Genomic DNA, 27,835 nt, shown 5'->3' on the forward strand with positions numbered 1-27,835 from the left:
GAGCGGGGAGCCGAGCCGAGCCGGGGTTTCCCGGCCGGGCAGTCACGGGCGGGGCGGAGGGGGGGGGAGGTTAACCGCGCCCAGGCTCTTGCTTCCCGATGGCTGCGGGGAGCTGAGCGGGGTCCGAGTGTACGAGGAGGAGCCGAGACCCGGTGGTACCCCCGCCCCGCTCCGTCGCTCCTTCCGTGTCTACGCCCCGGCCCGCAGCCGTTCTGCCTCAGGAGCGCAGCGCGGGCGGCTTCCCCCCTCTCCCCTCCGCCGCCGCCCCTTCCCCTCCTCAGGCCGGCGGGGACGCGGGCAGGAGCCGCGGGCGACGGCTGGAGCGGCCCTGTGGATGAACAGCGGCCGGAAGGGCAGGTAACCGTGTGAAGGGACGCAGGGTGGCGGGCGGGGCGGCCATATAGAATCCTTTGGCGTTCCTATCTCCCCGCAGGGAGTCGAGCCTCCTCGTCGAGCCCCCCGTCCTCAGCGCGGCCCCACCCTGAGGCCATCTTCCCTCAGCGCTCTCCTCCATCCCTGGTTCCTTCTTCCTCTGCGTGGCTGCGCCCTTCCACCCCGCTCCCCTCCCCCCGTTCTTCCCCATTGCTGCCGCACTTCTCTTTTCCCTCCTTCCTCCCTTTTTTTTGTCGTTTTTTCGCCTTTCCTCGCCCATCTTCTCCGTCTCCTCAGCCCTGGGCGGGAAGGGCAGCTCGGCGCCCTCAGCATGGCGGGGTGGAAGGACCCCCCCTTCCCCCGCTTTCCCCCATCGCCGTTCGAGCCTCCCCTAAAAAAGAAGCGTGTTTAGAGCCGGGAGAGGAGGAGGAGGTGGAAAAAAAGGTGGGGGTGGCACCGCTGCTCTCCCGAAGGCGAAAAAAAAGAGAGATTGGGGGGGGGGTGGGTTGGATTTTTGTGGGGTTCCATTTTTAATGATCCTTAAGGGTTGGGGGGGTGAGGACGGTGTGAGTTTCCAGAGGGATCGAAGCGACGGGAGGAGGAACGTTGGGAAGAGAGAGTGAAGGAAAAGAAAGGAGCTGTGGTGTGGCTGCTGTAATGGTGGAAAGCTGACGGAGAGAGAGGAGGGTGAGGCACATGCGGGGTGAGACGGCTCCAGCCCTGCGTGTGGGGTCCTGGGGGGGGGGAACGAAGGGAGGGGGACGGGCAGAAAACGTTTTGTTCCCGTTAAAATGGGAGCCAGGATGCGTTTTGTTGGCACATCCTCGTTCCCCCCATCGCTCTGCATATCGCTGTGCTTGTAGCAGCCGTCAGGAAGATCATGGAGGGTGTTTCCTGCAAGAGGAAAAAGGAGCTTTTTTTCTCCTTGAAGATGTTAATACCGCCTCTGCTCCTGCTTTATTATCGATGGTTTAAAATCTGGTTTATTTCGTCTCCTTTTTAACCCGTGGATTGGGGGTTTTAAATGGGAGGGTTGTTATTTCGTGCTGTGAATTACATTAAAGGGGGAAAAAAAAGAGCCTTTTAATTAAAGAAATAACCCAGCAAGAAATCCGAACGATCTAAAAGATGTCAATTTATTATTCCCGAGGGCGATCTGAAATCTTAACAAACGTGATGTTTCATTATTATTCTTTAGCCATAGGTGGGACTGCTTTAAAATAAGGCATTCTTATGCCACGTTATTATGTATTGTCCCCACAGCAGAAAATAGGAGGAAAAGGGATTGAATGTGAGGGGTCCTGGGGATGGCTCTGGGGAATTGATGCCTCAGCTCGGAGATGGAAAAGCGAAAAATTCAAGGTTTTGCTGCCCCTAATCGTGAGACTTAGCCCTTATTTGAAGCTGATCTGGCAGCCACAAGGATGTGTGCATGGAGACAAAACGCTGCCGATGTGTGTGAAATGCATTGCAGAAAACGCAGCCTCTCTTCAGCTCTCAATTGGTTCGAAATGTGACATCTTAAAGGACTTCTCCCCCCCCCCCCCCTTTGTGCTTTAGGAGAGGAGAAAGAGAAGGGACGATAATAGTGTGGTTGTTTTGGTGGCTGCCGATTAAACCAGGGTGTGTGTTTGATTTTCTTTTCGCTGGGAATGAATGGATCTTTCTGTGCCTGGGCCCAGTAGCTGCAACAAGATGGCGTTTGCAGCAAGGCAGCTCTCATTTTTCAACTCCTCCTCACCACAGCTTGGCCAAACTCGATCTTATTTCGTAATTGTATTTAGATTTACTTTCTCGTTGGGTTTGCTTGCTTCTTTTTTTGGGGGTTAAGAGGGGCAGGAGGAGCGTTTGGGAGATTATTGCAAGAAATCGGTGGGTTTTTGTTTTATTCTTTTTTTTTTTTACGTTTTTTTGTGAGCCTTTCCAGATAGGAACTGGGTGGGAGGAGTAAATAGTTTTAGTGTAACATTCACATCGGCCGTTCCTGGACAAAGAGGTGACACAATTTTGAGGTTTTTATTGTGTTTTTTGTGTATTTTTTTTAACCTTGCAGTTCCTGCTTAATACCATCAAAATGTTCTTTGTTTTTCTTAAGCCTGTTGCTGGAAAAAAATGGTATTTTTAACCTAGAAGACAGGTATGCAAAGGCTTTCCTGCCTTTGTGCTGCTGGTTCCTGCTGCTCAGGTAACAGCCAGGTCTCCTGCAGGCGGTTCCCTCCATGGAACATCGAAATCTCCCATCGAAATCTCCCATCTCACTCAGTGCTTGTGGTGGGCGGAGGCTTTTTAGGCTTCTTTTGGCCCCAAATTGTTACCATCCTTCTGTATTTTTATGGGTATGAGTAAGAAAGGCTTTAGGGATATTAAAACAGTTCTGTGTCTCTGTGATACTGTAAGATAATATGGAGATTTATGATATTATAGCTTTGAATTTATTTTTTTTAAGGACCTTGGGTTGATAATTTTGGTGAGATTTCAGCATGCTTCCAAGCTTCTTAACTTTGGTCACCTAAATAAAATAGCTTGGTTAATATTTGGTATACTGGGCTCGGGCTTAAAATAATATAGAACCCAGTAGGAAAAAAAGAAGAAATGTCATTTTTGTCTCCTGGATTGAGATGACCTCCAAACCCTTGGTAACATCAAGCTTTCTACTAGGGTTTATTTAGACTTTACATATAAACCAGTGCTTTGTTACTTTATTGTAACAGCCATAGCCCAGCTGTCCTTCATACAGATGGAAGGAGAAGGCCCACATTGCAGCTGGGGGTTGTGTGCTTGGTTCATTTGTGGTGGTGTTTGTTTGGGGGGGAATAATAAAAGCTGAAGTCATCCAAATGCATGTTGCTCCTGTGGTGTGTCAGGAATGACGTTTTAAAGAGAATGATTCTCTAATAAACTAGTAGTTCCATTGCTGAGTGCTTCTAATGTGCTGATGTACTTGGAATCAACTGGTTTTTGGTAGTAGTACTTTGGCCTTTCAGTATGGGATTGGAAAGGAGTAGAAGGAAGTGAGACCTCATCTTAGGATAAGTTACTTGTATGCATGTCTTGTCCCTGCCCAGCTGCTGGTCAGTGCATGGCTGGCATCCTGCTGTGACATTATTGACTATGTGTAAATCCTGGGAGATGGGAACCTGAAAATGCCTTCAGACTTGAAGAGAATTTATGTGTAAGTAACAAATACAAGTTAGTTTTAGGGTAATGAAGAAATAATGTAGAACTTTGTGTAGCTTATTCTTAATATCCTCCAAGAATGAGCATTCTACAGCCATTAAAACTTTAAACTGGACCAGTTAAAACTAATATCTTGAGAAGAAGAAAAGATTTCAATTAATGCAATTAATTCTGAGATGGTTTAATTATAGCTCTGTAAATTTCTTGTGTTTTTAGGATGCTTTTTCTTGAAGCAGGATGATGTCAGCTGCAGTACGTCATACCAGGAAGTCGTGGTGCTTGGAGGCTTCGGTTTGGTCATGTGGGAAACAACTCCGTGTTAACTGTTTCTTCTTAGGAGTTGTGGTTTCCCAATCACAGTATGAAATGAGATACAGTTCATATGGAACTAGTGCTGCTTTTGCAGATTCTTACACTTACTACTTTAGTTAGGAATACTAAGAAAGCATTGCATTTATTTAGTTGCTACAGTAGAAGAACTCCTTGCTGCCTGGGGAGAATGGCAGTAGATTTGTCTCCTGTATGTCAGGCTTGGCTCGTGTTGTAGTCACTGAATTGGATTAAATTCTTACTGTCCGTGGATTTTGGCTCTCAGCATTAGTGGATTGGTAATTGATATTCTCAATTTTAATATCCAGTTTTAGCCATATGGCAGACCGTATTGTTTCAAAAAGTCCATTTAGCGCTGGGTTGTTGCTAGTAAGTTGAAAAGAGAAATCCTGCTTTCAAGTGGTTGAATTATGCTTTGGCAAATCTTCTTTGGAGTCTCTAATGCCTGTGTTTGTGGCAGTGTGTAGGGTTATTATTATTATTCTAACAATATTTTACTGCTCATGTTGGGAAAAACATCCGTAACCTTGAGTGAGATTTTAAATGTTAAATATGATTGAAGGTGAAACTATTTAACCGAGTCTCTTGGTTGCTCAGAGTGCCATCTCAAAGTGAAAAGAATGCATTGTATGCTCAAAATGGCTTTTTCTCCCCAATGATAATGCTGCAATTTGTATTAGCCAAGGTCTCCGCAAAAAACAAAAATACCCCCAAGCTCCTGTGTTTCTATTTAACATAGAATCTCCATATATTACTTCTTCCCAGGCTGTCTGGTGTGCCAGGGATTGGTGTGCTTGGATTTGTTTCTCACCAAACAGAAATGTATGCAGAATCTGTAGGCAGCTGAACCAACTGGTAGTTCAGCAGGATGTCCAGAGGCTTTTAAAAGCATTGAGCTGAATGCTAGCAGCACCTTCGAGATGCCCAGATCCACGTGAGTTACTGAGGTTTGCTTTCCCCAGTATGGTCTTGGACACCCAGGGCTGGTTCTTCATAAGCCCAGTGGGAGAGTAATGACTTCAGAATGTTCATCTGCCATCTGGAAGCAGCCAAAACCTGGTGCACTATCCGTGTCTTTTGCACAGTGTCACTGGGATGCTGTGTGCAGCTGGCCAGAAAGTTGTAAGTGTAAGCAAAAATACATCTACAGGGATGTTATGGAAGTGTAAGTTGTAGTGAGTTACTTCCAAGACTCTAAATTCTATCCGGGATTTTTATTGTGGTCCTGAACGCTCAGTTGTTTAGTTATTAAATAAGGACCCTCCCACAAAATGTTACACATTGACCTGGTTATTGAAATTACAGTTCATTGGAAGGTGAGGGGGAAGGGAGAGGATGCAGGTGCAGGTTGAATCTGTATAGGTTTATATCAAGAGCTCAGAAATTTCTTACTGACTAAAGTATTCAGGTAAATTTGTGTTGAAATTCTTGTTCTTTCTAAGTGTTTTTAGCTTGAGGATTGTTGAAAATGATAATTTTTGGTCTGTTATCTCAGATTGAGGAAGAAAAGAAAGGTAGTATCTGTTGATTTGGTGGGATTGAAGGGCAAAATGTGCCTTGGCAGTTTTGGAATCCTAAGGTATAAATGGAAATGAGTCTGAAGACCTGAAGAAGGTGATCTTGGGAGCTTCAAGGATGTGAGGTATGAGGTAGCTCTGTGACTGTTGATGGTAAAGAATGGCTACATCCTCAAATTATTTTCATTGGTAGTATTTATAATTTTTAGCTTTAAAGTAAAGGGAAGGAATTATTAAATATCTAATTGCTGTTTTAATGAGAAAGGCTATTCATTGCTCTAAGTAGTTTCCTTGAAACTGCTTCATTAAAAGCGTGTTTATATTTGATTAATTAGAATTTCAGGCTGTCAAATCATTGCAGTTTCCAAAGGTTCTCTATGTAGCAGAAAAATACCCTTCATATGTTTCAAAGATTAATTGAATTTTAGATAGCAAAATACTTTGGCTTTTTTCTGTGTGTTCCTACACTGCTCATAGAAACAGGAAGGTTCACTTAAAGCTTGTTGCCAGTGATGCTGCTCATGTTTTCTCAGATAAGAATATTGTTTTGCTGCCTTCTTGGGGATTGCAGCAATGCCTGCCAGCTCTCCCAAAAAAAGAAAATATTAATTATCCATAATTGGAGGAATTAGATCATTTTTTGCAGCTTGATGTAATGCAGTGCAATATTAAAAGCTACGTAGGGTTTTTTGATGCTATTTACAGCTGTGTGCAAGGTACTGTAGTGACTTTCCCGTCCTTATTGGAACATCTGTGGTAACGCAGGGTATGGTTACTGGGCTTCCTTTGCTGAGCAGGCTGTTAAGCCTATAAATGTTTTGGGAGATTATGTAGTATGCTCGTGTCTGTCCAGATGTCACGCCTTGCAACCTACTGCCTGGATATTGGTGTCCTTTTGTGACTGGTAGGGACTGCAGCTTCTGAAAGCAGACAAATTGAACTGCCCCAGTACGTTCTGTTTTAAAATCAGAACACTTTGTGTTCAATTGAGCTGCTGGGGCTATTTGAGGTATTTAAGTGTTGTAGAGAAGCAAGTGAGGGGTGGGCTGCAGGTCAGAGCCCCTTAATTGAAGATAGATGATGATTTGAAAGGCAAGTAGAAATGTTCACTCTGTGAATAGCATTAACAAGAAGCCTTCAAACTTTATTTCTTATCTGTGTACAGCAGTATTAATTTCTAGTAGGGTCTTCATAGTGAAAATCAGTGTAGTGAGTCTGTTCCTGCCATGTATGTAATTAGCTCTGCTCCTTTTAAGTTTAATTGTTGAGCTGATGCATCTTAATTAACACAAATGATTCAAGGTATGTGTTAGATATTGAATATAGCAGTACTTCAGCTAACTATCAGGACTTACATCTGCATTATATGAAACATAGCACATGTTTTTGGTAAATAAAACAATGCTCCTCAATGAAGCAGGCCTGTATGTGTGTGCTTCAGGATGCCAAGGAGAAATCTGGTTGTGATCCTGTTGGGTTTCTCCAGTTCCTAGAACTGTCTTTTCCATTTAGTCAAAGAAATGTGTTTGGAAGGTGCTGCTGGTGATAATTTTTTCTGTTTGTCTAGAAAAACAAAGTAGACGTGATAGTCTGCTGCAACCTCTGGTACTCAAAATAAGATTATAGCGTACTAATTAAAGAACTCTTTGTTGGAACATATGCTTGGTATTCCTGTGGCATGCTCTTTGTGAATTGATAGAGCACTGAAGATTCAGACAGATACGTTCCTGTCTGTGTCATGAGGGTGTTGTCTGTATGGAGATCAAGAACGATTCGCTTGGTGCTTGAAGCAATTCAATTGTGCCCCAGGTTGCATAGCCCTGGACTTTCACTGCAGGCTGGCAGAGATGCTATCTGCTTAGTGGTGCATTGGTCTGCTGTGCCTGGAAACTTGGGCTTAGAATTGCGTTTCTTGCTCATCTGTACCTGTTATAATGGATGGTCAGCTTGTTGTGGATGAATGATGCAGTGTCGTCAAGAAGCCCAGTAATCCTCATACTTGCTTTTAGTCTGACTTCTTCCCTTAACTCAGATGGTAGGATTCATAATAAATGAGGCTTTGCGGTGTTACTTATTTGCTGCTCTGGGAATTGAACATAAAGCATTAAGCTTTGTTACCAAGCTAGCACTGTCTGTGTTTACCTGGATGCTTACCTTGGGGAATTCCAGACTCGCTTCAGTTTGTTCCGATTTCTCAGTCTAATTTATTTTGTCGTATCTTTTGTTTCTGTTCTTTTATATCCTTGCAGCTGTGAGTTAAACTCAGAAGGGATTGCTGTGGGGAAGGCAGGTATTGCTGCCCTCTGTCGCAAAAGGTAGCACAGACATCCGCTGTTCTGCTGCCTTGCCAGTTCGTAATCTTGCATGTGAAGCAAACCAGGATGGCAAATGGTTTATTGCCAGGCACCGTGCTGTAAAACTGTGATAGATCAACTCCTGGTTAATGAGCAGCTCAGCCCTTACGGAAGATGACAGAACTTAGAAACGAGCTGAGAGGGAAGCTGGAGCTGGAAACAACTACAGCTTTGTTGTTCACGAGACAGTCCTTAATATTCTGTATAGAGCCTGTCTTCACAGCTGTCCTTTCTGTTTTTCAAGGGCTGCAATGATTGATACATTACCTGTTACAGTTTGTGTGTTTTCTGTTTTAAAAACAAACTCAAAACCACCTTCCCCTTTGTCCTTCCACCCCACCCAGAAAGCCACATAGTTCTGCACAACAGCGGTGTTGGGTGGCTCCACATAAATGTGTTGTTTTATTATTTTCCTTTAATCATCAGATTTGTTTCAGGAGGAATACAGCTGCTACACAAAGAGTAATGTGAGGAGTTTTAAAAGGGTTAATGCAGCACTGTAGAACGAGGAATGTACAAGCATGAAAGCAGGTATTTCCTGTCCTGTTGTACCTTTGTGCTTTCTCTTGTGCTGTCACCAGGTTGTACTTGAAGTTTACATTCCATATCACATTAAGCATTGCTGCATTGTCTGGTCTCAGATGCCCCTTCTCTATCTGATGGCTTTGAGCTCTCCTGTATTACTCTGCTTTTCAGTCCATCAACCTTGTTTTTGTTCTTCCTGCTCTTTACCTGAACTGGTTTTGTATCAGCAGTACATATCAAAACACAGCAATTGCTGGGAGAAATCAATGAGCGCTAGGAGGTATAAATTATTGCAATGAAAACTAATGGAACTGCTTGCACGTTGACTAAAGATGGATTATGTTGATTGCAGGGCTAGGGAACAACGTATTGCTCAATCTATTTTGGTATTAAAAAAAAAAAAGATTAAGGAAATCATGCCATATTTTAATCTCTGAGTCATCTTTATCTGCTGTATGCATAAAATACTTCATGTTTGTTTTAAAGTCCACTGAAATACTGTTTTTCCTTCGTGTTTCCAATGGCGCTCTATTAATCAGTTCCTCAGTGTGCACTTCCAGTGAAGTGCCATGTTTTTGTTGAGGCAAGATGTGGCAGTTACAGTAGTTATTTGTAATTATACATTAGGCAGGTTAGAACTCAGCTGTCTCTGCAATGGGATACCTGGCCAATTGGATGAAATTGATGCAGTTTGCTGATAGCCGTGTTGCTCTTTGGAAAGGAGAATTGCATGAAGGGAATTCTGAACAAAGCAATGGAAACTAACATAACGACTTTTAACATAAAAAATGTTGTTGAAAACCATAATTCTTGTTCTTAGAATAAGTTAACTTTCTGTGCCAGGAATTTACCAAGAGATTCACATTTGAAGTGTTTTAAGTGTGAATTTCTTTCTGAATGAAACAGAAAAGGTGCAGTTAGGAAGTTTGACTTGAATTCCTGCAGTTAAAATAGTTATTAATGCTTTAATTACTTCAGAGATCTCTTAAGTCCACTTTCTTGAGCTGTGTGTGCTTATTGTAGTCCCCTTGTTTTATTACATTCTCTGCTCTTCCTAGAGTTAAGATTTTCAGTAGTACACATAGCTTGCAGATGAATTTAGGAAGGATTAATCAAGTGACCTGTTACAGCCTGGACTTTTATGCTTAAATATGACATCAGTATGATATTTTTTTTAAATGTAGGTCATGGGATTAGTGTCAGGAAATGTGAGCATTCTGACAACAGGGATGCTGTGCTGTCTTCATGAAGGCAGCTTTTATTCACTGCTGTGGGCAGAAGGAGTCCGCCATGAGCTGTAGAGCTGTGTGTTACAGGTGTGTGTCCCTGCTATGATCTTCATTGCTGTTCTCTGCTGATCAGTATTATATTTTGATGGAATGGCAAACTGTCCTAAAGGTTTATTTTCAAATAAGGGAACAGTGAGCCCTCAGGTATTAGAGAATCTGGGTATGCAAGCAAAAGCTGGTGGTTTATGCAAAGCAGGTCCAGCTGGACATGGATGATGTTCTGTGTGGCCTTGCTGCATGATAATAGCCTTTGGCACACTGAGGGTTTTGTACATGAAGTTAACCTCTAAACTTCTGAAATATGGGTTTGTACTCAGAGTTCTGAACTAAAATAATGATCTCTTGAAGGGTATTCTGTAACACGTTATCGCACCTTTGACTTTCTAGCTATCTGATAAAGCTGCTTAGGTTGAAAGTGAGGACTGATCAATCAGACTGTGTGGATAATTTTTGGTTTGTATGTACAGAACAGCTCTGAAACTTTTGCCTTCTGAGAGTTACTGCAGTGTTGTATTTTTAGTCAGGGCTGCCATGCCTTTTTACTTGGTGCAGAATGCTGTGGGCATGGGGATGCTGCTTGTACCAACCACTGGTAGGGCTGGCTGATTTCCATGTGCTTTGGTTTAACCACTCGAGCCATGCTTAAAGCATTCTGTGGTCCTTCCTGTTCTCTTCTGTTTTAAAAATCCCACTTCATGATGGTGAGAAGCTCAAACTCTCGGCTAAGTAGGGTTCTAAGGGCTGATTAAGGCAGTGTGTGTATCAAGTTCATTACAATAAGGATTTTCTGCTGAGCCAGTACTGTGGTGAAGGAATGAAGTGGCCTATAATTTTCATGTTGCTTTTACCAGGCTATGCTTTATCTAAAAATGGAAAATTGTGGCAATTCAGATCTCTAAGTGGTTTGTCTACTTTTGTTCTTAAATGAGCTCCATCTACAGTGCAGAAGTGAAGATATCTCAGTGCCAGGCTTGCACACTGCAGGCATCATAGGATGCTTCAGCACACCTAACTGAAAATGGAGCCTGCTTTTGGTGTGTGTTTGTTTTTCCCCTGGCCTTGTAATGGTAGTATCAGATGTGTTTGCTTCCTCAGAGGTGTGGAAAGGGAGGAGAAATTTGGCTTTAAGTGTGAGTTATTGTTTTGTGTTTGAAAGTGTGTTCTGGCATTAATGAGCAAAACTGCTTACACTGTGGTTTCATAATCACAGCACTAAACGGTTCATCTATAAATGGGCTTGGATGAGGATGACCCATATCCTAAGTAGCTTAACCTCCATACCAGACACTGAAGTAGTTTGTAAATTTTCCAGCTAATAGTGAACCGTAAGGTCATAAACTTGCATTTCATCTAAGCTCTGCAATTCAAAATACATGAAGCTGCAGGCTGGCTTTGTGATTTAAGATGACTTGGCTTCATTACATTCCTGCTTTACACTCAGAGTGATCTTTCAATGATCTGATGTAGTGGTTTTGGAGGTGTGTGCTCAGGTGTCCATTGGCATCACTTGTAGCCTGTGTGTGTGGTAGAGACAGATCACAGGTGTTTAGAATGTTAGAATAGGAGCATTTCAAACCATGAAGTGAATTATAATCATTACTGCGTGCTGTTAAAGAAATAAGTGTTAAGCTTCGTGAGATGAACAAGCCTTTAGGTTACATCAGCATTATTGCTGAGGCTGTGCCCCCTCTCCTTCAGGAAGACAAACCAGTTGTTCCCATTATGTTGGCAAAAGAAGTCTATGCTTTGGTAGCTGAATTTCTGCTGAATATGTAACGAAACTTATGTTGTTTCTTAATAATTACATTCATTTTGATGTTTTTCTTTCCAGAATTTACATGTTTGACAGCAGAAGTTGGCTTTCTACTGTAGTGAGAGAAAATGTAAGTAGAAGAATGAGGTAGTTCCTTTTTTTTCCCCTAGTTTTTGAGAAACATGCTAACTTTAAAAAGTGGTCAACCAGTTTTAGTTGTTTTAGTCTATGCTAGTCTCAAATACCGACCTTCTACTTTAGTATTTGGATTCGTATGTCAACAGGAAGGATTTAAAAATGGTCAGGAAACTTGCTAAATAATAGATGTTAGTGCCTGCCTTCCTACAGAAATGGAACTCACAAAGCAGAGGGAGACCACAGATGAAGCTGTTTCATCTCAGTGGGACAGGGAAGTAGGAAGAAAAAAAAAGATTAGGAGGGTTATTCTCTCATGAATGAGAAAGTACTTACCAGCCATGTTGTGACACTACAGGGCCAGGTTTCTTGTGAGCAAAGGAGCTCGTCATGGAGTTCTTTAAGTGTTTTGGTATTATTTAAGTAGATATTCTGTGTAATCATAATGGTTACTGATTTTTGGGGGGGGTAAGTGAAACCTGTATTACTTTCCAGGCTGTAACTTAAAATGTTTCTGCCTCTTGTGAAGCCCATTAGTATGTGATGAGTTGTGTGAGAAGCATTTTCTCAGATTTGTTATTTCTCTTTACTATATATTAGCTATTTTTTCAGAAAAGCAAACTATCCCCCAGGCTCTTTCTCTTAAAGGCATCTCCTGAGGTGTTCTCTAATTACTTACCATGGTCAACCTTAGATATCATCTGCGTTCTTTATTTTTTGGAGGTGCAGACACTGGAACTGAACTCAGTGTTCCAGGTACAGAGAAATCATTGCTGTAGACAGTGTCACTCTGTTATTGCTGGTATTTTCTGTCCTATTTTTTGAGTAAACTTTTGTTCTGTTTTAACCAGCGCCGTGTGTTAAGCAAGTAAGTCTTCAAGCTATTCCTCGTGTGTCTTAGTATGGCTTTTTTCACTTCAGATAAAGGTTCTATCACAGAATCCTGTGTGATCTCATCCATTTCTCACATTGTATCCCTGCATACTTTCCTGTGATCTGTGGCCTCTAAAATCCCTTGTATCTGTAGATGTGTGCTTCACAATCTAAAGGTATCTGAATCCTTTTTTGTTTTTTTTTAATCTTTTTTTTGAGAAGAGAGCACCACGAGTTTGTCCTGCAGGCAATTAACATTCGTACTTACTGAGTGAGAGTCCAATAGGAATCAGTGTGCACTTTTGTTTAGGAAAAACAAGAAAAAGCAGCTTTTCAAAGTCAGTATGACAGCGAAACACTGGAACTAACTGTGGATTGTGCATAATTCCTTTGTCATTGTGAAAATGTACAAGCTGCTGTACATGTTACTAATAGGATTTATAGTATCTGATAGATTAGCACAGCTTCTTTTAATCAGATGACCTGCTATGAGACTGTTGGGTAAGTATAATGTGGAGCCATTCTTACAGCTGCAAATTTTGGACTCTTTGTTTTTGCCAATTATGCCTATTATTTTCTGATTGTTCCTTACATACTGGAGTGATGTGTATTATCACGTTAGGCATTAAGGGAACAAATACAGAGTGAAATGCTGTTCATCTGGGAGAAAGGTGATTTAGCTAACCTGCTTATGAAATGGCTGCATTCAGGAGTTATTTTAACAATAAAAACGTAAGCCCTGTGTGTTTGCCAGACTTAGCATCAACAATGGCTTGATGGGATTACTTTACTTACGGAGAGTAGCAAACAAAACTCCACCATCAAGGGATAGACCATTCTATAAATACCTGCCTTCATTTGCTGTGGCTTGAAAAGTCAGTGTTTTCCTTTAAGCCCTGGAGGTTACTTGCAGAACAGGCTATGTAGTAGAGGAGCAGGCTTTATCTTTTCTATAAAATTGTACAGAAAAATGAAGTAAAAAGGATTTATTTAGTAAATTTTGCCTCATTGCTCTTGTCAGATTAGAGAATCATACTTTAATAGCTCAAGGGTGTGTTTGAATGAGGTCTGTTGTAGTTCAGCATAGGTAAGCATTAGTCTACATACGGAAATGATGTTATTAATGATAGCTCAAATAATTGGGCCTCATTGTATAAACAGTTTGAAGTTTGGAAAGGATATTCAGTGTCTAGCATTGAAATGGATTTGAGTTCTTAGCCCTTTAATTGTTGTCCTGTCACTGTTTTTTAGGTTGTGAGCTTTATCTTTAAATTAGGGTTGTTATATTGGGATCCTGAGTAAGTTTGCATTTGCAGGAAGCATTGGGAAGTTTTACAGATTCCATAAAGCTTTCTATTCATATTTCAAAGATTCTATGTAGAGTTCAATATATCAGCGTCTGCCTAGACATAAATCTTTTCTGTCTTCTGTGGCACAAAGCAAAACAATAATGGAAGTCACGATGAGTGACATGATAAATCCTTTTAACATAATTTAATTGCAGAACTATCATATATTGAGAATAACAACTTAGCTGTTGTCAGTGCTTGTTTTTCTTAGCTGGGAAACAGGACGACAATGTTTTATTCTTCTACTAGCAAAGTTGTAAGAACAGATTAGAGACTTGGGTCATTTGGAGTAGTGAGGAATAGTGAACTGCCTTGCAAGTAGGTGTAATATTGTCCCTAGCAAGAAGAGAATTATCTACAAGGTATACTTGTCAACAAGATTAGGGGGAATTAGGCTTAGAGCAGAGACACTTAAGTACATCAGCCTGTGGAAAGGTCTTGAGTGAGTTCAGCAAAGTGAATCTGTTATTCTGGAGCAGCCTGCCTTCAGGAGCACAGTAACACATTCACAGGGAAGTGAGGTAAGCTTGAGCTTGACTGCTGCCTATTTCATCACAGCTGTGGTGGTAATTTGAGAAAAGGAGTGTGGAGCTTCATTAATGACTTTGCACAAGGCTGACGACTTAGAAATGAAATAACTTGCTTCAAAACACCAGAAATAGAAGTATTATCCTTATTAAACTTTACATTTCTCCAGGAATCCTTCTTCTAGAATGCACTTCAATGCCTTTTAGCATGCCAAGGAACAAAAAGGTATTGTTATATGACATTAAATTGCACTTGTTTCTGATGAGCCTACATATTGTATATTGAAGCTTCTGCTACTTCAAGTGCCATTCCTTTATAATTTCTTTGCCTTAGCTGTTCTTGTTCTTGGTGTGAGTGTGTGGTGTGCTGTGGTGATGTTGATTTTTGGGTTTTTTTTGGCATGCTGGTAACAGTACCAGTAAGTTCTGCTGACTTACAGTGCAGCTGAGAAGTTCAGATGCAACTAAAGGGTTTTTTTTTCCCTGCAGGTTCAGATTTTTGGCATAGGTTTAATTGCACAAGACTTGATGTAAAAGAAATAGGGAAATAGCCGAGTCAGCTGGTTGGTTAACCCATAAATTTACAGACCCATAAATCTTTCAGAACACTCCTATATTTTGAAGCTCTTGGCTTCGTTAGGATTTTCATTTCCTGAGTGTTAGTGAGTTCAGTCAAGTTGGCAGGAATCAGAACTTCCTGTTGATGTTCAAGCAACAAAGGCTACAAAGGGAATGTGGAAATCTGGTTTAAACAATTCCTATTGATGCTGTGTCAGAAATGCAGTTCAGAGTTTGGAGGTGCTTGGAATGCATAAGGGCTGACTTGGAACACCAAGTGTAAAAGTGTATTTTAATTTTGCTATTTTTTTTTATATATGTATATGGTATTACAGGCTGGCAAGATGTTGAGAGTTAGAAGATTTTCTTGCAGCAAATACAGAAGCATGAGTTCTGGCAACTGACTGGTAGTCAAGCTCCATAGAAGCCTTAACAGTTATAGTTGTGTTCCTTGGACTCACTAATGTCAGCAGTATTGGACGCTTATCGCATGTGTGGGTGTAAAGGCTTTGTAGGGATGGTAAACCATCTTGAGATTATTCAGTAAAAGGAGGCTGTCCTTAAAACACAAGTGAATGACTGTCTTTTAACACGGAGTTCATGAATAAAGTGTTTTAGGAGCTTAGGTGTATTTAAACTTAGTAAACAGGGTCTATTGTGTGCAATATGTATATATATTACATATATATATATGTCTGGCTAAAAGCGGTCAGGAACTGACTGAAGGTTGTGTTCTGATCATAGTTTTTATTGTTTTTGAAGGGATTTGGGCTGTTCTCCCCTTCTGTCACCTTCTGTAAAGTGGGAATTGGATGGAAATTGAAGCAGAGCACTGTGTTCAAATTGATGTGTGAGTTGGGAATAGAGCCTCACTTCTATAACAAGGCAACAGAGAGTTAAAGCATGAGACTTTTGACAGTCTACTGGGGTCGGTACTTGTGTGGAGGGAGCCATGTATCTGCTTAAGTCTCTGGTACCCTATAAACTGTAGAACAGCTGACTTCCTTGCAGCTTCTTCCATGTCTGAATCAGTGTTGCTGATTGTGTTACCGCTGGTTGAAAAACCTTGATGCAGTTGGGCTGCTTCATCTGAACACTTCAAGGGATGGTGACTCTGCTGCTTCCCTGGGCAGCCTGTTCTAGTGCATGACCGCTCCTTTGGTGAAGAAATTTCTCCTAACATCCAAGCTGAATCTCCCCTGCTGCAACACGAGGCCATTCCCTTTAGTCCTGTCAGTAGTTACATGGGAGAAGAGGCCAACCCCACCTCACCACAATCTCCCTTCAGGGAGTTATAGCAAGCAATCAGATCTCCCCTGAGCCTCCTCTTCTCCACACTAAATAACTCCAGTTCCCTCAGGTGTTCCTCATCGGACTTGTGCTCCCTGCCCATTACTGGCTGCTTTACCCTTTGCTGAACATACTCCTTCAGCATCTCCTTATTCCATACATAGAAGTTTTGTTTCTTTTAAATGCAAGAGAATTCTGTTGCGTCACGCAAGTTCTGGTAAGAATAAATTGGCACTATTTTAAGCTGTATGCTACACAGTGACATACCTGCGTTGACTGACATTACATTATTCACCCTATTATATTTTTAAATAAAGCTGTATGTAAATCTTCAATGTAATTACCTGTAGCTCTGCAGCTGGAATTCTGTGTCCTAAATCTTTATCTTAATCCTATCATTGAGTTGCTGTGTCCTTGAGCAGATCGTTTAAGTTTTGGACTGTAATTTCTTTCTCTGAAATAGAAGTGATACCATCTGAAGTTCCTTGTACTGTGCCTGGAGAGGTTGCTATTTGCTTAGTGGGAATTGGGCTATATATTAACTTAGAGAAGGGCAGAAATAGAATCCCATATTTAGTAGCTAAAAGATCTGAAAATTTAATGAAGTTTATTTTTAAGAACAGTCTTTAGAGTTTCTTAATTCCTTGGAGAGCAGTGCATGCTGCTTCTCAGTGTGACTGGGCTACTGCTGGAGGAAGTGATGGTTATGTACTTGGAGACCCAGTTGTGGAGTGATTTGTCTTAAATGTGGAATGAGCAAATACACCTTGAGAAAAAGAAAAACACCGAAAGGAAAGAAAGGTGGTTAGAGGATGATAAAAGTCTGGGCGGGTCTTTTCTTAACTGGATTTTGGACTAAGCTGAACAAGCAATCTTAAAGGGCTTAAGGATGACCCTGGAACTAGAAGAGAGGAAGAGACCTGGTTTCACAATGAAGTGAGGGGCTTTAAAGGTAGGAGTGGAGATTTTGAGACAGAAACTAAGTGAAATTCCTTCTTTAAAATACTCTGGGTATAAACTTGATGACATGACAGGATGAGACATTTAAGTTCCTTGAGGTCATCAGTTTAGAATATTAGCTCTTACAATGAGAGAGCATAGAGTTGGCTCTGGTTGTGTGGAATTGCTCTCTTTAGGGTTCCAAAGCTCTATAGACCATCAGAAATTATCCTTGTTTTTCCCCTTGGGAAGGGCTGCCTCAGAGCTCTGGGGAAAAAAACAAACCCCTCATGCTTGCCAAGATAAATAAGCTGATTAAATCTTAATGAAATAATATGTAAAGCTGCTAGCAAAGCATTTGCATTATTTAATAATAAAGGGTCAGTTCTGGCAAATAAAGCGTTCTCAACTACCAGTAGTCTGTTTTGTATGTTTTTTAATAACCTGCAGGTGCTTTACATAGTATTTGAAAATGAATCTAATGTTGTTCTTCAGTAAAGGGTAAACTTTGTTAATGTCCTTTAGCATCTTACATTTACATTGTATGGAGAAGTTCTTCAGTTAAATTCAGCTGTACCTCAGCTTCTACAAGTAGAGAATGCTTGTGAAAATGCCAACATCATGGCAATGTGGAAATGCCAGTGTATTTCTAGAACAGATTTACAAAGATGAGCAATACGCCTGGTGGAAAATACCTATATGCTCATTCCAGTAGAAAGCAGTCGATTTGTTGAGTAGCTATATACAGAACGTTTGGTTGATAACCATTTCACTGTGGCTTCATTTATGGCCACAGAGGACAGGGACTGTGATACGTTAGTGAGTAATTTGGGACATATTAACGGCTGGAAAACCAGGTGTTGTGGTGGAGATGTGGCTTTAGCAGCACTTGTTAGGTTGAGGGAAGGAATTCAAACATTGGAAAAAAATGTTAATTTTATTCTGACAGTATTTCAATGCTGGGATCCTTTCTGGGAAATCTCAGGAGAGACATTAACAATTGGCACGAAAAAACCCAACAACACTTGTGAATGATCTTCTATCCAGATAATAGAACACGCTTCTCATAACTGCTGTGTTTCAGACAGAGTTCATAAGGGCCTTTTGACAGCATTTTACAATTGCCTCTCAGTATCTAAATATTTTAAGTTCTAATTTTGTGTCCTGTGGAGATGTTCTGGCTTTCCTGTCTAACCTTACTATTAATTGCTGGAAGAGTCACTCTTGGTAAATTTGAGTTCATAAAAAACTAAATTAAAAAAAACACTAATGAAAGAAAAGATTAAAAAAAAAAAAAGAGAGAGACGTGGAGGAAAGGAACGAGTCCAAGTAATTTTCTATTTACTGTGGGTGGAAAAAATAGTGAGCATGTGTACTAACCCTGTATTCTAAAGATATTCCAGAGAAAGTCACCTGTATTTGAAGATTTAAAAACATCAGTGATTGGTTTTACAAGTACTGTTTGAGATAACTCAACCTGTCTGCTCAGTTAATTTTAATCTATGACTTCTGCTAATTCTTCTGTTATCGCTTGTCTTTCAGATTTCCGGTTGTTTGAGGGGTGGCAGCAAAGCACACCTTTAGCACAGGAAAATGAGTGAGCTTGACCAGCTACGCCAGGAGGCTGAGCAACTGAAAAACCAAATCAGAGTATGTATTTCATCCGTGGGTCTTTAAGTTGGCAAAGATGGACAGAAATGTGATGTATAATGGTTTATTTTCCCTAGTGTCAGAGTTAATGTAATGAAGTTCACATATATGCAACTTCACACAGGTAAATCCACAAAAAACTGTTAAGATTGGATTAGATCAAAATGAATGGTTGCCAAAGCTTTTGTGAGCCAGACCATAAGCCACATTTCCATTTCTCTCTCAGTATTTGTTTCACTTGCTCTTTTCAAGTGTAGTTCTGAGGAGCCTAACTAAATGAGAATGTATTGGGGGCAGTAAGTTGGTTCCAGATAATGACTTTGTACTGAATAAGTAGTCAATGGGTAATTCAGAAACATGTGCTTCACTTCCAATAACTATGAGAAAACAGGCTGAAGAATGAAGATGATTAAAACATTAAATCATGGTTAAAGGTTTGCAGAAACTGTATCTGTGGACTGTTTTGTAAAATGGCAGTACTAAGGTGAAGACTATAGGAGTGTTAATATAGTGTTCTGAATAAATGGCATGTCTGTTCTTCTGTTACTGAGTAAAAGGAAAGCAGTCTGTTTATCTAAAGATACAGTGTAGTCCAAATGACATTTGTTTTAGGTTTAATTTGAGAAATGTATTATGAAGCCTGACATGAGCTGGAGTGAAGTCAGTATTGTAATTCATTGTGGAGGGAAACGTATGCAGAACAAAGTTAATCTGTTCTTTCAAAATGAGTTCAGTGACAATAAATGACTTTAATACAGACCTATTCTAAATGCTCATTGATGCTGAGATTAGCCAGGACTTTGTAGAGGTCTTATGCTTTAGTAGGAAGGACATCAAAGAACAGATGACACTGTCTGATGTCTTATTCAATTTGGTCTCTCTGTATATATTTACCTTTTTTTCCTGGGAAGTTTGTCAGTAACTCGTTTTTTGAGTAGGTCAAAAAGACCAAAAAAAAACCTCCTGTATCTTGAGAGCTTAAAAATAACCAAACCAACAGACCTCATCTAGAAAGTGAAACAAAAACTGTTGGCTGTTTTTGTACATAAGTTGAGATGTTCAAGATTAACTTTAGCCATGTTTTATTTGGTTTGCTTCTTGCACGTTCCTTCCATTAGTCTCCAGCACCTATTTTCTAAATATTCAGCCTTATTTGGTAGTGGTTGAATTTGACCTGAAAAGGAACACTATGAAGTTTTCCTACTTCTATCCTTATTCAGAAGAGGTATTCTTTTAATCTGCGAGTTAGCAAAACTAAGTAAAGGTATTGCCTGCCTCACATGAAGTGCTTGTCGTCATTGTTCTATCTGTTTATCATTTTTAATGTATAGGAAGTACTTTTTTTCACAGCTTTTTGGCCAGTCATCACACAGGAAGTATCTAAGCTGACTGTAAAGCTCAGATTTATCACTAGAACTGCACACTACCAGTCTCTAACTCCACAGAATGAATCTGCACTCTATTATGATGCTTATTAATCTGGATATATTGTTTCAGCCCCTTCAGACATAAAAGCAGTCTAGAAAAAGAAAATAGAGTGTATTACTGCATGAAAACATAAAATGCTGCTGTTGTGGAGTACCATTTGTGCTGGAATGAGCATAAACAGATTTGTTAGTATTACAGTTTGCTTTTGGTGCTTCCAGTGAGTCTCAATGATAAGCCTTCAAGCATTTCCTTTGGCAAATAGTTCTATTACAGCAAAAGTTAAATTCTCTAGCTTATGTTTTCTTTGTCCAAGCTGTGTTCTTTCTACTTAATTCTATAGTCAGAAACTTCCTTCAGTTCTTCATATTTTTCAGATACTAGGTTTAGTTTTCTATTTTCTCCTAGAAGTTGCGTATAGTTCTCTTACCTCTGCAACTGAACATTCTTATGTAGCTACAATAGCTGAGTCCCTTTGAGCTGATTCTGTCCAAACCATGCATTACTGTAGGACAATTTGTTAACTCTTAATATAATTTGTATGAAACAAGCCTGATTAATGAACGCATCTCGTGTGTTATTTTTCCTGAATGTAGTAGAAGTTGCATGTCAATACGGCTGGATTTCTTTGCCGGATGTGAGGTTTCATGACAAGGAGATTTCAAACGCTCGGCATGTTTTGACAGCAGTCTGTCATGTTATGTTCATGCTGCAGTTACGACGGGTCCCTTCTGAATAACAAACCAAAATGCTTTTTAAACATTATTTTGTGACAACTTGATTAACTTGACAAAACAAAGATTGAACAGAACTTCTTCTGAGTTCTTTAACTCTTCTATTGCAGGATGCTAGGAAAGCGTGTGCAGATGCCACCTTGGCTCAGGTAAGCAGTGAAGAGTTTAACATGAATTACAAAAGGTACATCTGAGTGGATTTTTGGTTTTTTTCGTCTTTTTTTTTAAATTTTATTCAAGGAAAATGTGGTGCTGATGTCCAGTTTCTGAGAGCAGCAACCAACATGGAATGTGCTCACAATGACGATTTTTGTGTCAGGGAAATGCACTTTTCACTGTGCTGATGGCCTTTGAAAAGAAGCAGAGACTCTTGCTCAGATGTTCTTGCTAAATCTGTAACATTGGAGACATGAGAAATATGCAGACAATATCCATAAAACAAACTTGCATACTTTTGGATTTGTTGAGATGTGTGCTTGCTGTATTACTGGAAATGTGTGCTGGCTTGGGTATTTTTTATTAATTGTTTTTGTTTTTAACCAGTACTTCAGGCTGGAGAAATTACTGATGTTAAACTTAGCTGCGTAAGGACAGCTAAACTAATTACTTCCTTATGTTGCTATTTACTTACTCCAGAGACTGCTTTTATCTTCCAAAAGTTAAATAAAACAGGAATAATATGATTATAGTTTTCCAGTATTTGGAATGGAAGTTCATCTGGATCTGAAAGTGAGTTATTCATCTTTCAAAAGCAGAGGTGTGTCTATGGGCTGAGATAGTGCACCCCATGCTCCTGACTGTGGGGGAAAAAACAGATAACGAAATGATGGTTTCTTTAAAGCAAGTACTGCATAAATGAAGTAATTCTTGATGAGACATTTAAAAAAAGAAATTGGTCAATATAAAAATAAGTAGAACTTCTTGATTTGCATTGCAGTGCTTACTGGAATGTTGTTGGGTATGATGGTTTGTGGTTTTTTTCTTCTGTGGTACTATGAAAAATTCAATGGATGGTACAATTCCTATTTCAGATCACAGCCAATATTGACCCGGTGGGGAGAATTCAAATGCGCACCAGGAGGACGCTCCGGGGACACCTGGCCAAAATTTATGCAATGCACTGGGGGACTGATTCCAGGTAGGTTCACTGCTGTGGGAAGTTGGCTGCATCCAGCTGTTATTTACCTGTTCTGCCACAGAAACCCAGTAGTTCAAAAAGAACATAGGCAACAGAGAGAGCTTGGGACAACTTAATGTCCCAAAGTGCTGATGTCCATTCAGTTTTTCTGGACAGCTTAGAACTGTAACTTCTGTTGTAAAAACAGAAAACAAAGCAAGCTGACAGTATAGATCATCAAACTCATTGAATCTTGAAGCCTATATAGATTGCAATGTATAGAACACGATGTGACCGTATTTACCACTTGTTTCCTCTTCAGGCTTCTAGTTAGTGCCTCCCAGGATGGCAAACTTATAATTTGGGACAGCTATACTACAAACAAGGTAAGATTAACTGTTAAATTGATAATTAATACAAAGGAAGGAAGTACTGTCTGTCAGGATTTTGACTGCATTGCTTTGGTTGACATAAGCCTAAAGCTTGATTTCTCCAGTAGGGAATGTAGCAGCGTTTCAAGTGTTTTGTGTATGAAACTGTGCACTGCAGACAGAAGAAGGCAAAGAGGAAGTTAGTGAAATACTAAGTCATTGTTTGCTGTGGGTTTCCAGAGTAGGATATGAATGGTTCTGAGAGGAACAAATTCCTCACTAATTCATTTATAACATAGCATCTGAGCCTAGAACTGGCAGTTCTGCTGACAGTACTTGGAAGTCAATACTTTCCTGAAGCTACTGCAAACTATTAGTGATCAGAGCACTGAAATAATTTGATTTTTATGGAAATTGCTGATTAAACTGAATTCAGGAAAGGCAAACCTGAGGTTTTAATTACATGTTTACTTGATCTGACAAGCTGTGTGTTTTCTTCTTGATGCACCCGTAGAGAGGGGGAGAGATGAAAACCTACTGGTGCTAAATGATTGAATCAGTTGTTCTGCAGGTGAAGTGCTGATTGTATTTATTTCAGGTGCATGCTATTCCCCTGCGTTCGTCTTGGGTCATGACTTGTGCATATGCGCCTTCTGGAAACTATGTGGCTTGTGGTGGTCTTGATAACATCTGTTCCATTTATAACTTGAAAACTCGTGAAGGGAATGTACGTGTCAGCCGTGAACTAGCTGGGCATACAGGTGAGTACATACTCAGAATGGCCTAGGTTATGAGGGCATACAGTGAAGCCAGATCTCCAGTTCTATTCTTTGGCTTTTTGTTTTGCTTTCAGGATACTTGTCATGCTGTCGTTTCTTGGATGATAATCAAATTGTTACCAGCTCTGGCGACACCACTTGGTAAGCAGTAAAATTGTGACATGATTGTTAGTAATGATACACACAGCAAGTCTGTTGAAATAAACTTCATAAAGGTGGTAGTCATCCAGAATATTATACATGATCGATTGTTGCTTCTAAGTTACATTTTTTGCTAGTAATGGAAAACTTGATCTTTCAAGGCTATTACCTTTGGCTGCTCAGTTAAGGCTGTGTTCTCAATTGACCTAATTTTTTGTGATAAAAAGATAATGTTGACTTTTTTTTGGTATAATTTGCCTTTCAGAAATAAGCGATTTTTCTTAAAACACTTTAGTGTTCAATATTAATTTACAGTTTTTTTTACAAAGTCATATTTAGGTGTTTATAAATATGAAAAGCTCCTAGAAAATATTCTGCACTGACAGCAGGTGCAGCTTTTTTCCTTGAGGAGAATGTGGGTGTATGTCTCAATAAAAACTAGCTTCTGGATGAGAGAAGGCCTCAATCTTCTTTTCATTAGTTTTTGTATTATATCTACTGCTTAAAATCAATACAGATCTCCCAGGCAGCAGTTCTTACAGCAAAGGTTGTCTAATAAATAGCTCTCCTACACAGTGTCAGTCTCTTTAAAGGCCCGTTCATTAGTCCACTGATTGTGAGTAACTAATGAATGTAGACGTTTGTTTTTATATCAAGGTGTTCCTAAACATAATTTATAAGACAAAAAGGATCTGTTAAAACAAGGCTCATACAGGACAGTGTAACTGTGCTCAGGAGTTACCGTAGCTACTAGACAGTTGTTTGGATAACGCTTTGTCCACCTCGGATCAGCCAAGCTTTGAGAAGAATGACAAAGGGCAGTGACCTTCTGTTTGCCTAGTACGGATCTGCTGCTGATGGATCTGGTTTGTTGGGAAGTTAGAAGTTAAGGGGTGATAGTGCTATTTCATTGTTTTGTGCTCTGATTATCACAGAAGTGGTGATTTTTGCCATGTTGGGAGAGGGATGCAATTTACAAAGTCAAACGTCCTCAGTGAGGGTGGGAAAGGCTGTTACCTTTGGCTGTCGTGTTGCCACTGCTGCTTTATGCAATGGACAATAAAAAGGGCATGAAAGATAGGAGTGTAAATGATTTTTTAATTGTATATTTTAATTATTCTTTCAAGCGCTCTCTGGGACATAGAAACTGGTCAGCAGACAACTACATTTACTGGGCACACTGGAGATGTCATGAGTTTGTCTCTGGCTCCTGATGCTCGGTGTTTCGTTTCCGGTGCCTGCGATGCCTCTGCCAAACTGTGGGATGTTAGAGAAGGAATGTGTCGGCAAACCTTCACTGGCCACGAGTCGGACATCAACGCCATCTGTGTATGTATCAGCTTGAACACAAGACAAAGGATTTCAGTTTGTTTTGTTATATTGGTCTCGGCTCTTAAGCATGTTCTGTATGATGTAATATGATGGAATGTTTTCTCTTAATGTTTTCTGCATCAAGTCTAGCTTGGGAGCTAGGGTGAAGTTGTATTCCAGATGTACAGTTTCAGAGTACTCCTCAGACAGTGGGCTCTATGCCTGGAATGCCAGATGAAAAGCATTTTGTATGTTTGTAACTTTTCTGACTTCACAGCATAATGTATTTTTCAGCTTTTGAGTAACTTGCCCATTTTAACGGCTACTCTTTAAATTAATTTGATATCTTTCTTCTTTTTTCCCCATTCTTCCTTGCCCGCTGCTGAAGTTCTTCCCCAATGGCAATGCATTTGCCACAGGCTCAGATGATGCTACATGCAGGCTTTTTGATCTTCGGGCTGATCAGGAACTTATGGTTTATTCACATGATAACATCATCTGTGGCATCACCTCTGTAGCATTTTCCAAGAGCGGACGTCTCCTCCTAGCTGGTTACGATGACTTCAACTGCAATGTTTGGGATACACTGAAAGCTGATAGAGCAGGTAAACATATTTGGTTTTAAATACAAAAAACAAAGTTTGGGGGTATAGGAACAGGACCAAGATATAAACAAATACATGGTTCTGGACTGTGCCAAAGTAGTTTTACTTGAATTTCTTAATTTCTCTCTGTCAGCTTTGTTTTACTACATAGATTTCATTTTTTCTTCTAGAATTTATGATAGCTTTTTATTAACATTGAAAATACAGCAGGGATTTCACAGCTTGAATCAATAAGGTCGTAACTTGAGGAATATGCAAGTAGAATTTTGGAGCCAAGCACTTTCCGTATTACTTCCTTGTGAATCCACACAAGTTTGTGCTTCAGGAAGGAAAAGCATTCAAAAACTGAAACCATAGTTGTTCAGAATTCTTGAAGGAATAGACTTAGTCATTGCAGTGTGGCAGCCTCACTGTTACTTGAACAGGTAAAAGAAAGCTTCAGAGCAATGTGACAGGTTTGTTGCATATTATTATTTCTAGGTGTCCTTGCTGGTCATGATAACCGTGTCAGTTGCTTAGGTGTAACTGATGATGGTATGGCAGTGGCAACAGGGTCATGGGACAGCTTCCTCAAGATCTGGAACTGAAGTAAGTAGGTATCAAACTAATTAACTGTCCTTATGTGGCACTCAGTGCTTATTTCCAGGTCCAGACAGTTCTCTTCTACTGATGCTGCAAGCATGTAATTCAAGTTAGAAAAGTCACTGGGGAGATTTTGTGTGTTTGTTTTTTGTTTGTTTTTGTTTTTAGAAGGCTGTTTAATGTATGCAGCAATGTTTTTATGGTAAACTACTCTTTTACTTTCCTGGGAGGGATGGCTGGTATGGTCTGTAGAGTCTGGGTTGGTAAATAAGTGGCAGTCGTAAAAAGAGTGAGATAATGGCTGAATGCATCAGTGGGGAGTGAGAATAAAATTTGAAACTTGACTGCAATTTATCTAAGTGCAATTCTTAACCCATCTTTCTGTGTGTTAGAAGAGTGGCGGACTCCGTGACTGGAAGAAGTTTCCAACGATTGAAAATTAAAAATGATAGCATATTCAATCCAACTATACTAACTTGGACCCCCATCCTCCCCAACTTCAAAGGGCAAGATCTTTTCCGTCTCCTGTTGCTGAAATTGAAGAGCACAATTACCTTTCCAAGAAGAATTTCTGTGTTGTAAGCAAAATGAAATAGTGCATTCCTTTTGGGACCATGTTTTGTTTTGTTTTTTTTTTTTGTCTTGAGAATTTAAAAATCAAACACTATCATAAAAGCATGACCAGAAAATGAACTTGAGCATAATTGTGAAACAGTTTAGCTTTCACTGTAGTTTCCAAGTCGAAGTTAAGGACTTTATCTCACACACTTGCAAATTTTAAAGTCATGTTTGTAGCGGGATTTTTTTCAAGTTTCCTTTTTAAATACATTTGTTTATGTATTTAATTGAGCAAAACAAGGGAGTCCTAGCCCAGAGCACCTGGGGGTTGTTAACGATGTAAATTTAGTCCCTACTTTTTTTATTTTATTTTCTAGTATCACAGATAATTGTTGCACAAAACTTGGCATATATAGGATAACGTTAAGCAGTAAGGTAACCAAGCACATGCTGTTCAAGGTAATGAATGCTTGTTTAAAGAATCCTTTCACGTTTTATGGATAACAAATGCAATCCTTGGTCCCTCCTACCCCCTCTTTTCACCACACTGATTTTTTTTTAATCTGTTTTGGTTTTGTCCACTTGAAAGGGCAGTTTATATATCCTAACACTATCCTGTAGTCTCAACAACCAGGAATCTCTGTTTTCAAAAGAGACCTATCCTACACTTGGGTATTGAGTCAATTCTTTGTGTATGAAATGATGTACAAATCAATGTTTTGAAAATAATGATCTTGAACTTTCTAAGTTAAACAAAAAAAAAAAAACCTTTTTTGATTGTTTGCCATATTGGGTGGGTTTACTCTTAGAATCGCATGCTGTAGAAATGCTAAAAAGTGCATATTGGACTAAGTCCTTAGATGTTTTTTTCTTTGAAAAAATAACCTGTTTAAAAACTGTAACCATTGTTGCTGTATTCATTTATTGTTGCTACTCTGTGCATAAATCTATGAAGAACTCAAGTAAAAAGCTATGCACGTTTTGGAGTAGCGTGATAAGTCACTTTTTTTTTTTTAAGAAAAAAAAAAAGAGAAACAGCCTGTTCAAACAATCGCTGTCAAAGATTTTGGGGTGTGGGAGGAGGGAACCTAAACCATCTTCTTTATAAAATCAGTTCCTCACAGCCAGTTCCTCTTGTAGGATGAGTCCTTTGCATCTGATTAGAATCATTTTTGTAACAAGCAGGTTTTCCTGGCTTTCTTTTCAAATAAAATGTTAAAAGCAGCAGTGTTTGGACAGCGGATTGTTCTGTTAAACTTTCCTATCTTCTCACTGTATCCAGAAATGCTCCTTCCTAGCAGCAGTAGTAGCTTTTCTCCATTTTGTTTTTTCTGCAACATTCTGTACAAAAATGTGCTGTAATTGTGCGTTAGGCCTGGATTTGGCATAAAAGATGAATTCCTTCTTTCTCTCTTTCATGAAACTACTCTGTAGAGCTTTTTCCACACCCTGTATCCCTCTTCACCTTTTGTATTTAATTTTAAAGTCAGTGTACTTCAAGAAAGCTGGATGCAAGATAGATACTATATTAAAATGTAATGTTATTTAAGATGTAATAAAGCAGTTTGACATGA

At 39.8% G+C, this 27,835-nt stretch overlaps 1 protein-coding gene across 4 annotated transcripts; it reads left to right on the forward strand.

Moving 5' to 3' along the window:
- Positions 1-40: 40 nt before the first annotated feature.
- GNB1 (G protein subunit beta 1) lies at positions 41-27,835 on the forward strand. 4 transcript variants are annotated; one of them, XM_032448802.1, is made up of 12 exons: positions 41-357; positions 11,396-11,447; positions 18,531-18,638; positions 20,908-20,946; positions 21,829-21,935; positions 22,237-22,300; positions 22,884-23,046; positions 23,139-23,205; positions 24,333-24,534; positions 24,905-25,121; positions 25,602-25,709; positions 26,096-27,835. In XM_032448802.1, the coding sequence occupies exons 3-11, from the start codon at positions 18,582-18,584 to the stop codon at positions 25,706-25,708; spliced, it is 1,023 nt and encodes a 340-aa protein (XP_032304693.1). In that variant the 5' UTR covers positions 41-357; positions 11,396-11,447; positions 18,531-18,581; the 3' UTR covers position 25,709; positions 26,096-27,835. The 4 variants fall into 4 exon arrangements, with proteins under 4 accessions (XP_032304693.1, XP_015737697.1, XP_015737694.1 ...); XM_015882211.2 differs by lacking the exon at positions 11,396-11,447 and having other exon boundaries at positions 25,602-25,713; XM_015882208.2 differs by lacking the exon at positions 11,396-11,447.

This window comes from Coturnix japonica, chromosome 21, assembly GCF_001577835.2.
Source record: "Coturnix japonica isolate 7356 chromosome 21, Coturnix japonica 2.1, whole genome shotgun sequence".
In the NCBI taxonomy this organism is placed as follows: domain Eukaryota; kingdom Metazoa; phylum Chordata; class Aves; order Galliformes; family Phasianidae; genus Coturnix; species Coturnix japonica.

Excerpts from the sequence above, each read along its gene's own strand:
- GNB1 (XM_032448802.1), top strand. The coding sequence starts at position 18,582 with ATGAGTGAGCTTGACCAGCTACGCCAGGAGGCTGAGCAACTGAAAAAC. Across the intron at positions 20,947-21,828 it reads CAGATGCCACCTTGGCTCAG|ATCACAGCCAATATTGACCC; the intron begins GTAAGCAGTGAA and ends TTCCTATTTCAG. Across the intron at positions 23,206-24,332 it reads AGCTCTGGCGACACCACTTG|CGCTCTCTGGGACATAGAAA; the intron begins GTAAGCAGTAAA and ends TATTCTTTCAAG.